Source organism: Pelobates fuscus, chromosome 6 (assembly GCF_036172605.1).
Source record: "Pelobates fuscus isolate aPelFus1 chromosome 6, aPelFus1.pri, whole genome shotgun sequence".
In the NCBI taxonomy this organism is placed as follows: domain Eukaryota; kingdom Metazoa; phylum Chordata; class Amphibia; order Anura; family Pelobatidae; genus Pelobates; species Pelobates fuscus.
In genome coordinates, this window is record NC_086322.1 from 307,868,399 (window position 1) to 307,880,663 (window position 12,265).

General features: G+C 36.3%; 1 protein-coding gene across 1 annotated transcript in view; it reads right to left on the bottom strand.

Annotated features, from left to right (window-relative positions):
- Positions 1-12,265, bottom strand: part of BCAS1 (brain enriched myelin associated protein 1) — an 89,906-nt gene that overhangs the window by 18,909 nt on the left and 58,732 nt on the right. Inside the window, exons 17-25 of the mRNA XM_063459701.1 lie at positions 11,703-11,744; positions 9,621-9,797; positions 8,260-8,301; positions 6,804-6,983; positions 6,253-6,291; positions 5,226-5,402; positions 4,344-4,391; positions 3,879-3,920; positions 313-468 (exon numbers count right to left, since the gene is read on the bottom strand). Coding sequence (XP_063315771.1) covers positions 313-468; positions 3,879-3,920; positions 4,344-4,391; positions 5,226-5,402; positions 6,253-6,291; positions 6,804-6,983; positions 8,260-8,301; positions 9,621-9,797; positions 11,703-11,744 — 903 coding nt within the window. The remainder of the gene's footprint in view (positions 1-312; positions 469-3,878; positions 3,921-4,343; positions 4,392-5,225; positions 5,403-6,252; positions 6,292-6,803; positions 6,984-8,259; positions 8,302-9,620; positions 9,798-11,702; positions 11,745-12,265) is intronic.

The following is a 12,265-nucleotide window of genomic DNA, read 5'->3' on the forward strand; positions in this document are numbered from 1 at the left end:
GATTCCACTATATCCAACAGAGAGCCAGAGGCTGTTTGTCTGAGCTAAACCTTGGGAAGCAGGTGTTTGCTCATTGGCTCAGCCAATGAGCTATGCCTGCACTGTAGGACTTGGCTAAGGTGAGCTAATGGGAGCTCCTAAGCAGGAACATCCAGCTTTCAGTTGGATTTAGTGGAGGCAGTAAGCAGATCTCAGGTAAGAAGTCGAACTGGGCATCAGACCACTCCTGGCACATTAACTTCTGCAGCACTTTTGTAGTGGTTATGGTGCTTGGAGTGTTCATTTTAAGGCTTGTCTTTCTTGTGGTCTTACCAGCTGCTTGAAAAACGTCATTATTTTAGGCTTGGCATTCTTCCCATTTTCAGGTTTCTTGGATTTATCTTGGGTTTCTGGTGCCTTAGTTCCTGAACTGGATGCTGCAACATCAATGTTGGCTTTTCCGACCTGGACTTCTGGTTCTGCTGAAGCCTGTAGTATATGTGGCATTGAGAGAAAGAAAGGGTAAGAATATATTTAGGATTTAATGTTCTGCAGGTTTCTTTGCCATTGGAAGCTATCCAAACATGATTTAGTTAACATACTCTGTACATGTGCAACTCTTTGGAGAGAGTAGGTCTGAAGATGTACAGACACAGACCGAGTTATTCATTAAACTGCGAGTTGTGGTGACCAGAAGAGCAAATTAAACTGTGTCAAACTGAAAAACTTCCCATCTTTACTATTTGCCCTGCTCAACTAATTTATATCCAATATATTAAAGACCATCTATCCTCTGCAGGTAAGTAGTTCAGGGTTCTACCAGAAACCCATTTCTATATATTGAACACTCAAATACCGTACAAGGTATGATATTGCCAATAACAAAACTGATTGCAAGTTAAATCACCCTAGATACAATCCAATCACCCCAGATATAATTCAATCACCCTAGATATAATCCAATCACCCCAGATATAATCCAATCACCCTAGATATAATCCAATCACCCTAGATATCATCCAATCACCCCAGATATAACCCAATCACACTAGATATAATCCAATCACCCCAGATATAATCCAATCACCCCAGATATAATCCAATCACCCTAGATATAATCACCCTAGATATAATTACCCTAGATATAATCCAATCACCCCAGATATAATCCAATCACCCCAGATATCATCCAATCACCCTAGATATCATCCAATCACCCTAGATATCATCCAATCACCCTAGATATCATCCAATCACCCTAGATATCATCCAATCACCCTAGATATAATCCAATCACCCTAGATATAATCCAATCACCCCAGATATAATCCAATCACCCTAGATATAATCCAATCACCCTAGATATAATCACCCTAGATATAATCCAATCACCCTAGATATCATCCAATCACCCTAGATATAATCCAGTCACCCTAGATATAATCAATCACCCTAGATATCATCCAATCACCCTAGATATAATCCAATCACCCCAGATATAATCCAATCACACTAGATATAATCCAATCACCCCAGATATAATCCAATCACCCCAGATATAATCCAATCACCCTAGATATAATCACCCTAGATATAATTACCATAGATATAATCCAATCACCCCAGATATAATCCAATCACCCTAGATTTAATCCAGTCACCCTAGCTATAATCCAATCACCCTAGATATCATCCAATCACCCTAGATATAATCCAATCACCCTAGATATCATCCAATCACCCTAGATATAATCCAATCACCCTAGATATAATCCAATCACCCTAGATATCATCCAATCACCCTAGATATAATCCAATCACCCTAGATATAATCCAGTCACCCTAGATATAATCAATCACCCTAGATATAATCCAATCACCCCAGATATAACCCAATCACACTAGATATAACCCAATCACCCCAGATATAATCCAATCACTCCAGATATAATCCAATCACCCTAGATATAATCACCCTAGATATAATTACCCTAGATATAATCCAATCACCCCAGATATAATCCAATCACCCTAGATATAATCCAATCACCCTAGATATAATCCAATCACCCTAGATATAATCCAATCACCCCAGATATAATCAATCACCCTAGATATAACCCAATCACACTAGATATAATCCAATCACCCCAGATATAATCCAATCACCCTAGATTTAATCCAATCACCCTAATACAGATTAGGGATACCTCCACTGGCCACTCCTCAGATGGCTACTAGATGTGCTTCCTGGGGCAGTGCTGCACAGTGTGGCCCTCTGCATGCAGACACTGAACTTTCCTCATAGAGATGCATTGATTTAATGGATCTCTATGAGGAGATGCTGATTGGCCAGGGTTGTGTTTGACTTGTGCTGGCTCTGCCCTTGATCTGCCTCCTTGACAGTCTCAGCCAATTCTATGGAAAGCATTATGATCGGCTCAGGCTACCACTTCTGATGATGTCAGCAGACAGAGGCAGTTCAGGGACAGAGGCAGCAGCTGCGGGTTTGAATACAAGTAAGATTTTACTATATTTAGGGAGGCATGAGAATACATGTTTGTCTTCCTGACACTATAGTGCTCCTTTAAACTTCATTTTTAAATGCAAAGGGGGAGGACTGTGGCCATAATATTAGAAAGGAAGTTATAGTCCTGAAAAAACTGTTGTCATTTGCGTGACTATAGGTTCCCGTTTAATTAAGATTTATTTTGGCACAGAAAGTGTTTGGGCTACCAGCTTTTTCCTTTCAATCTCCACATACATAGACTGCCAGAAAACATTACATCTGCCACCAGTTTCCAGCCCTGAAGACCTTTCCATCCATCTACTTTCAATCAAGAATCGACAGCTCTCCGTTTATATTTGCCCTGTATATTGCTCCTATAATATACGCTGTCCAGGACATTTTTATATATCCTTTCTGGCATTGTAATAAATAAAAACATTGCCAAGAATTCTCTGCCAGACATATATTATTATTATTTTATTATTTATATAGCGCCATCAGATTCCGTAGCACTGTACAATGTATATCAAAGTTAATAATCGATTTCCTGGTTTAGGATTATGCAATTCTCTTAAACGCAAAGAGGCCCATTATATAAACGTGTGTGATTTATTATTATATATTATATTTTAACAAACACTTTAAACATAAAGTCTTGAATTTGGTGACAGTCAGCTTTGCCCAACTTCTCCTGTTCCCGTCCCGAGAAGTTTCAATTTAAAGGGAACAGCACAATGAAAACTGGAGCATCTACAACTATTTGCAGGTTTCCTTTAAGTTCCTAAATCGCGGTAGGATAGCACCATTCCTATCTCTTCCCACCATCTGGAACTACAATTAAAGGGTAGCAATGTGGGCAGCCGTGGCCAGAGATCATGAAAGAAGCATGAGGGTTTATGGACTAATTGTCTCTGTAATCCCATTGTATGGTCAGTTGAATAAACATTCCTGGTGAGAAGCTATCAAGATGCCACTGGGGTGTCCATTAAAGAGTCATCATGTCTATAGCGATGTTCTGTTTTATTAGCAAATGAAACCTTACAGTCAGCTGAGATGTGTGACTGTATCGGAGATAAATTAGCTCAGTTAATATTGTTACTTTTTAAGGCATGGTAGGTCCTACATATAAACGTCCGTTACATCAATAAGGCGCAGAGAGAAGCTTAAGCAAGTTATCTTGTGATACTTGAGTTTATCGAATCCATGTTTATAGAATGAGACTGGCAGAGACACATATTGGCTTGTGGGAGTTTCAGCCAATATAGATTTGAAAATTACAGACTTTATACACGTTACCATTTCCAGAAATAAAGATTTTGGGTACAGGAAAATGACAGATAAATACGATTTCAATGTTTTTAGTTAATAAAGAGCTATAATTATCACTTACATTTAGTGTTAGTTGAATGACCTGTGGGTCTTCTTTTACAGACTGGTGAAAAAAACAGTAAATGAGTAAAAATGTATAGGACCATCTGTGGCGCCCACTATACACCGAGTTTATATACGGTATGTTTTACAAGAAAAAAGGAGAATTAGTAAAGATAAAACCCTGAAAGAGAAGAAGCCATCTCCGCAAGAAAAAATAAATTCAGTAGAATGCCGAGGAATCGTAAAGATAGAATTCAAAGAAAATCTCGAGGCAAACACCATTCGGATATTCACGCATTCAATTATTGGTATGATAAATGAGTTTCCATAGAAACATCTACACATTTTATAAAGAAAATAACTAAATATATAGATTTCTAATTCTAAAATCAACAACGTAGAGAAATATTGGAGACATTACATTTTGATTTTGTTTTGTTTTAGCATGATGTGTTTATTTATTTATTCTATTTAAAATACTTACGTTTTCCTGGATCTTTGTGGGCTGAACCTGAGAGTCCACCTTAAATGACTTAAGAGGAAAATATACAATGGGGGAAAAAAAATAATTCTGAATGAGTTGTGTATTTGCGATTTTCACCCTAAAGTTGGGTGTGTATACACAATATACAGATATGGGAAGAGAAAATTCAAGGTTCATTGTGATTGGCTACAAGATCTGGAATGAAGTAATTGCAGACAGATAAAGCGCTCGGAATATAGAAAATTGGTGGAATTAAAGTTACCAAAGATAAAATGTAACACTTAACAAAAGTAACAGAATAGAAAATGTACATTGTATGCAAAACTGGACCAGAAAAATACCTGGTAAAGGGATGTCATGATTACCATTTTGCTCTTTGGAGTAAAAGGAAACAACTACAAACATTTGTAAAAATGAAAGGGATTTCCTAAAAATAAAAATAAAATTTTTTTTGGGAAAAATCAAACTACCCTTTTGGAGTCAAAGAGATTAAACGTTCTGTTAACAGAGGAAACAGAACTGTGTAAAAGGTTCAACCTTCGCTTCTATTTACCGGTATGTAAAATTAAATTTCTATCATTAAATCTGTTTATTAAAAACCAAAGTATTGGTCTGCCAAAAATAAAACATCCAAATGTGAAGAGCTAATATTTGGGATATAGAGAGTCGAGAGACAATATAACGATCATTTAGATCATCCAGATAGTAGCCTCTTCCAAAGACCAACTATCTCCCTCCTTCCAATCACAATACAACAGCCCCGTTGGATAAAGGGTAATATCACCAATTTATTGAAGCAGGTTTTACTAAAAAAACGTGTGGAATAGACTGGATTCAGGGAAAGAGATAGCCCAACATTGTAGGAAATCAGTTATTGCCAACCTTTTTCCAAAAAGGCACAGGACGCGTAGATTCCTGGACAGATATCCCTTGATCGGTAGGGGTTTGCTCTACGTTCAAAGATTGTGCGTTAGGGTTAGATTCCTGGATTAGTATTGACTCAGGAGTCGATTTCTCTGAGTTTACAGACACAGACAGGACTGCTGGTTCCTGTACGCCCTAAAATATACATTAGTCATTAGTGAAGGTAAATCATTTATCACAGTCAGGTAAGCATGCACAGTTCGAGGTGTATGTGGAATTAGATATGATTCTAAGTCTTAAAATGGACTCTATAGAACCTCGACAGCTTAGTGTAGTTCTTCTGGTGTCTATGTCCTGTCGATGCAAGCTTACCAATGTAAGTGCTGGCTTTTTAGAGAAAAGTAACACCTCTAGGTGCAATCACTGAGACGGCCACTAGAGGTGCTTCTTACTCCAGTGCTGCACAGTGTGCAGTAGTCTTCCAATATTGTTCGATGGGAAAGCATTGGATTGGCTGAGATCATCAAGACTGATGATCTCAGCCATGGAGGCGGGGTCAGCCGCAGCAAGACTGGCACAGTGAGGGAGAAAGGTAATAAAATACCATTTCACTGCGATCTGATTGTTACTGGGTTCCTAAAGAGCCACTCTAGCACATGTTTGTATTCCTAGCACTACAGTGTCCTGTTAACATGAATTATGAGGGATTATTGAAGACATCTGCACTAGCTCACTCAAACCATGGTTTCTTTATATATGAATATAAATAACAGACTTATTTATGGCCATTCTGGAAGGGTAACGTTTTCACTAGAAAGCTCAGCTCTGTTTCTTTTGAGCTGGCCTGTTTGTATTTTTTTATTCTGAAGGTTTGATGTTTAGGCTCTGGCCAGTTCTAGTGCTGTCCCACCGACACCAGCCATGTGACAGTTTTAGCCTGTAGAGCTCTGTATATACTCTAATCTGGAATTGTTAAAATTTAATTAATCTCATTGTACTGAATTTACAAAAAGAAGTAGGAAACCTGCAGGACAAATGGACTTACATTCTGGATCTTAAGGGCTGGAGGATCTGCTTTAAAAGACTAGAAGGGAACAATGTATTAATATGATGTGATAACATTAATAATTAATTCATAATAATAAAAAACTAAATATGAAAAACCAAGAGAAAGCTGTGCAAGATTTAGGCAATACGCCCAACACTGATAAGGGAGCTAGAATTATCTTGGAAAAGGAGAAAATGCAATATAAGAAAAATGTCAAAAAATGAAACATCGATTTAATGTCCTCGAGGAAGTTTAAAAAGATCCTCCCAATCTACTGGATTATGAATCAGGTATAAAAGACAGAATTAGAAGAGAACCCAAGGAGAATGATCCTGAGATAACTCATTGTTTATAGATTATGCAGTGACGTAGCAATCACACAGCGAAAACCTTTGGAAATCCCCTTTTAGCAATTCAGTCATGGAAGCAGGATGTAGTTCAGTGGAGAGATTTTTTGTACTGAAACTGGTAACATTTGTAGATCGAGTAGGAAAAGAATAAAGAAAACAAGAAAAACAAACTGCTAATCACATATGAAATATATAAACCTTTCTCCAAAAAGGCACAGGTCGTTGAGTGGACTCCTTGACCGCCAGCCCCTCATCTTGTGTGCCTTGTCCTGGGCTCGGTGATGGTGTATTGGGATTTATATCCTGGATTAATACTGGCTCAGGAGCGGATTTCTCAGAATTTACAGAAATTGATAGAACCGCGGGTTCCTGCACATCCTAAAATGTATATTAGTCTTTAGTGACGCTTTGAATCGGAAGATAAGCTTAACCGTGTTAAATCTGGGCCCAGAAACATGTATTGTATCAGTCTAGCTTTGACATATTCTGAATTATTTGAATAATACACATTGATAAGGTCAGAGGATAAACTTACATGAGTTTACTACTGACACCTACTGACCCCTTTTATTTTTTTAGATTTTTATTAATCGTCAAAAAAACGAAAGTGGTTACGATGCCAGGAGAAGCCTGGCACAGATCCCCAATATTGGGGCAAACTCGCAATGGTTTGCCCTCCTACCTGGATCAACATCGGGTTCCAACGACCCCTGGTGGTTCAGAGAGGTTTGCAGAGCCATAGAAGCCGTGCCCATCAACATGCATTGGCTGAGAGCATCAGCTGACTGCTCTCTCACTGAACGGACACTAGCCAGCACACATAAACGTTGACTAGGGTTGACTAGTAGAAGTAGTAAGATTCGTTTTAAGTTTTTTATGAAAGTTTTTCCGAAATGTTAGTTGCTTGATGAAAGTAAAAAAAATAAAAAATTATTATCTCTGGATCGAGAATATGAAAAACACTGAAAATAATTTCAAAATCATATACAGGTGCTACGTGGTTCCAGGTAAATTGAAAACGTTTTCAGATTTATGTTGGAGGAATTGTGGGAATGCGGGCATTATGGCCCATAGTTGGTGGAACTGACCAAAATGAAAAGTTTATTGGAACCAAAGGTTTTCCTAATGCAGAGAAAATAGTATTAACTCCTATATTAATTGTGGCAACTTGTGTGTTACCACATTATTGGAAATCTTTCGAGATTCCTTAAAGAAAGGAATTTGTATGATAAATACGATCAATTATTATATACGTTAATGCTAGATTAGAGATAAATATTAAAAACAATTAAAATAAATAAACACACTTGGTAACAATTATGTGCACACTAACTATTTATAGTTATCTTGCGTTTCCCTTCACCCCATAGAATTATTCCCCGTTTCCTTATTTTTCCTTAGTTTGTGTACTTTGTTTAATGCAATGCATAATACAGGTTATAACAATATGACATGCTTTGTGTAAAACAACCTAAATACATTAATAACATTTTTTTGAAGAGACTATGAGATAGCTTTCTGGGAACTGAGAACTCTTAAGATAATTGCAGATAAATCTGCTTTTTAAAATCATTTTAAAGTCTTTTTTATATTGTATTGATGATTACGGTAATTATGGAGATCTTAAAACAAATAGAATACTAGATAAACTTACATTTTCCTGGATTTTAACAGGTGGGACATCTGCTTTAAAAGACTAAAAAGAAAGCTTTTATTAATATGATGTATAATAATTACAATGAGAGAGAAAGAATTGCAAGGGGAAACAAATGCCCAGCAGTATGTTACTATATGGTGCTAAAAACAGGAAAAAAAAGCTGCACGTTTTCAAAAATAAATTTTTACAGATCCCAAAATGTGTGTTTTTAAAACCCCTCACACGAACGAGACCATAACACAAGCAGGATTGTGTCCACTGGGGGTGAACTGCAAGCAGTGAGGGATTTAAATTGTTTGATCAATGAAGAAATAGAAAAATTACTTATTAAGCATGGATAAATTAAATAAATTGTGATTTTCTAAGAGCTCCTCGAAAAAGAACAATGGGGATATTAGACAAGATATTTCAGCAATTAAGACAATACACAGGTGACAAACAGCCCACCCCACACACTTTAACACCAAGAAAGTCTACTATCAAAATGTCAGAAAATAAATTCATGGAAAAGGAAAGTGAAAATAAAAGTAAAGAAAACTAAAGTTAACACAGACACACAAAAAAAAAAAAGGTTTGGAAATCCCCAAAAGACGAGGTAATGCTACAAACAGAATTCTGATCTCTGGAGAAGAATTGCACGGGGAATTTTTGGCAGATCAAAAAAGGTGAAGTCAGAAAAATTAAAGATAATGTGTAACAAAAAAGTTTCCATATATTTATTCTGTAGTTTGATATAAGGACATTTTATTTAATGCCAATCTCCATAAATAATATACATTTTATGAGGATATTCCTTTAATATCCAGTACGGAAAATATTTTCGTATTTTGAATCTTTTTCTTATCATCATTATTATTATTATTATTATTATTATTATTATTTTGTTTTAATAAAGAAAAGCATGCATTCAAGGCTGGACTGATGCCAAAGACATTATGCCACCAGGATTGGGTGTAATCATGTATTAGCAAACAGCTTGAATACTTTGGGGAGATTTATCCAAGTGTCACAGACAATTCACAGCTCATTTTCATTGACTTATTAAATATTTTTTCCATCTAATTTTTTCTGTGCTCTGTCATTTTTGAAAATACTTTTTTGTTCTGCAATGGAACATATTTATCAAATTAAAATGTAAAATTCTGTCACTTTATCCAACAAAAAAGTATTCGGTTTCATTTCTTTACTGAAAAATTTGATGGCCTTTTTAAACTGAAATTTCAGTGTTAACATAATTATTTATTTTACTGTCTACTGGCAGTGAATTTAATTATTTGGTAAACAATGCCTTAATTTGTGCCAGGCTGGATAAACAGCTCAAGGAAACTCTACAATGAAGAAGGTCAGATATTGCCAACCTTTCTCCAAAAAGGTACGGGCCGAGGGGATTCCTTGACAGCTTTCCCACCGTCCGGTGGACTTTGTCCTGTATTCTGTGATTGCGTGTTAGGGTTAGTATCCAAGATTAGTACTGGCTCAGGAGCGGATTTCTCAGAATTTACAGACACAGACAGAACTCCTGGTTCATCTACATCCTAGAAAAATACACATTTGTCATTAGTGATATAGAAAAGAAGTAGCAAGAAGCATGCAGACCTTTTTTTGTAATAAAGTCTTCTGTATATAAACACCCACTTATACACACACAAATGTCTCAAAAGGTCAGTACTACACAACTATCTAGTCCTAATATGTACTCGACACAGCAAGCTTCCTATCCTACTGCAACGTGACTGTGGGGAATGGACAATGAATCACTATGCATCGCCACTCTATCTCCGATACCGAGACAAGGCCTGGCATATGGGTGCCCACTGGGAGTTAAAGAACCCCTTGTGTCACCAGCCTGTAGTTTTGTAGTTTTTACTATTATGGTGATGGGTTTAGGTAGGTGGGGGCACAAGATCTTTGGTCAGCAAATATGCTAGCAATTATTTATAGCGCAAACAGGTAAGTAGACAGAGGGCAATACTGTTGCAAAATACTATAATTGTGGTTTAAATGATTGCACTCACAAAAACAGTTTGATTGAAGGCACATCAAATATACTGCTGTGAAGAATTCAGGACTTGTGGACCATCAGAATCATGCATAGGAAGAAAGAAATAAATAATAGAAAGCCCCCGGGCTTTCCGTTAGTTCTAGAGTTTCTTGTTTTAATACGTTTTATTTTATTGTTGATTTTATTTAATTTATGCATCTGGTTTTTTTTGCTCCTCTGGATTTTTCCACTGGGATATACCATTCCATCTGAACCTTGATGTGCCTACTTGACACTGCAATTCTGTAAGTGCATTTGTGAATAAAGTGTGTCTTTTTTACTTGGATACTCTGCACTATTATTTATTTCTTTCTTCCTATGCATGATTCTGATGGTCCACAAGTCCTGAATTCTTCACAGCAGTATATTTGATGTGCCTTCAATCAAACTGTTTTTGTGAGTGCAATCATTTAAACCACAATTATAGTATTTTGCAACAGTATTGCGCTATGTCCTTCTCTATTATTTCTGTATTGTAGATTGCCATTTTTTATTGTTTTGTTGTTATTGCCTTGAGGATATAAGAGGAATCCTTTATCTACAATACAGTTAATTAAGGGTAATTTGTGTGTTTGTTTCACCCAATACCCACTAAGTGTGTTTGCTATCTACACACAGGTGAATGTACACTGTTTGATTTTAATCAAGTAGACAGAGGGAAAACAAACTCCAATAGTATGTTCCTCGTACTGAATACGGCCATGATTGTATGTTAATATCTACATAATAGAATCTAAAACTTTATTAAATGTTTAAACATGCTCCACAGATACTTCCATTGCTCTCTAATCCATTGTGGCAATGGAGGATACAATGACTCTAGAAGCAAAGACCCTCTCGGGAATTTGCAGGAGTTTCGAAATTCTCTGTAAGTCATAGCAGAATAACGAAGAATAAACCACCTTTTAAATATATGGTTCATATTTTCAGTAAAATTTACATTTTCTTTCAGAATTTATCAGCACGTGCTAATGAGATAGGCAGATAAAATAATTTCCAGTTTACATTGAACAATTTCATCAAACAAAAAAGTAAACTTTTGTGTTTTTTTTTGTGTTTTGTTTTAAGAAACAGAAAATGTAGTTAGTAAAGCCACTATGTTTTTAGTCCATAAAATAAAAATAGAGGATTAAACACAGTAACTGGGAAATATTAAGCGATGACACGCTAGTCTCCAAACAAAACTGGAAACATAAAGGACACAACGCATTTGACCTTCAAAAAGATGAGCTTGCAGTGATTTTTTGATGAAGATGTATCTTTTTATATTTCAGTATATTGGATATTATTTTTCACGAGTTACACGAGAAATTGTATTTCTTCGAAAGGTTCGTAGTAAAATTTATTTTGTAGATGTGAAGGTTATTGATCGAGATCCCAACATCAAAATTGAACTTACATTCTGCTGGACCTTCATGGGTGGAGGATCACCTTTAAAAGACTGAAACAATACAATATTATGTGTTATTATAAGATATAACGTCATAAGAAAAGTATGAAACGCCCAGATAAGAACAAGCTGTTGGTATCCCAGAAAAGGAGAAGTTCTTCCACTAGCAAAGAATCAAGAAGCAAGGAACGCCATACATCTTCCAAATCCAATGTAGCTTTGGATATGCTTAGCTCATGCAGTTCCCAAAATGCATATTTAAAGTACGCTTCAAGAGAATTCTGAATAAAATATTAAGTCATAATAAGCCATTGGATGACCACCATTTTCCAGAGTGATAGGCTTGAAGACGATTATTGAGCATTGAGACGAAAAGACCAAATGACCCATGAAAGGAGAGACATTCATCCAAAACTATGTTTGTCAGTGCAGCTCCACATCTTCACTGACTGTTGACGTACAAGTCACAAATTCAAACAAAACTCTTTGGAATCCCATTGGAAGAGGAAGGAAATCAAGAAGAAGAATTGGATTTCCCTTCAGATGAATTGAGCATCTGGAGATGATTTATG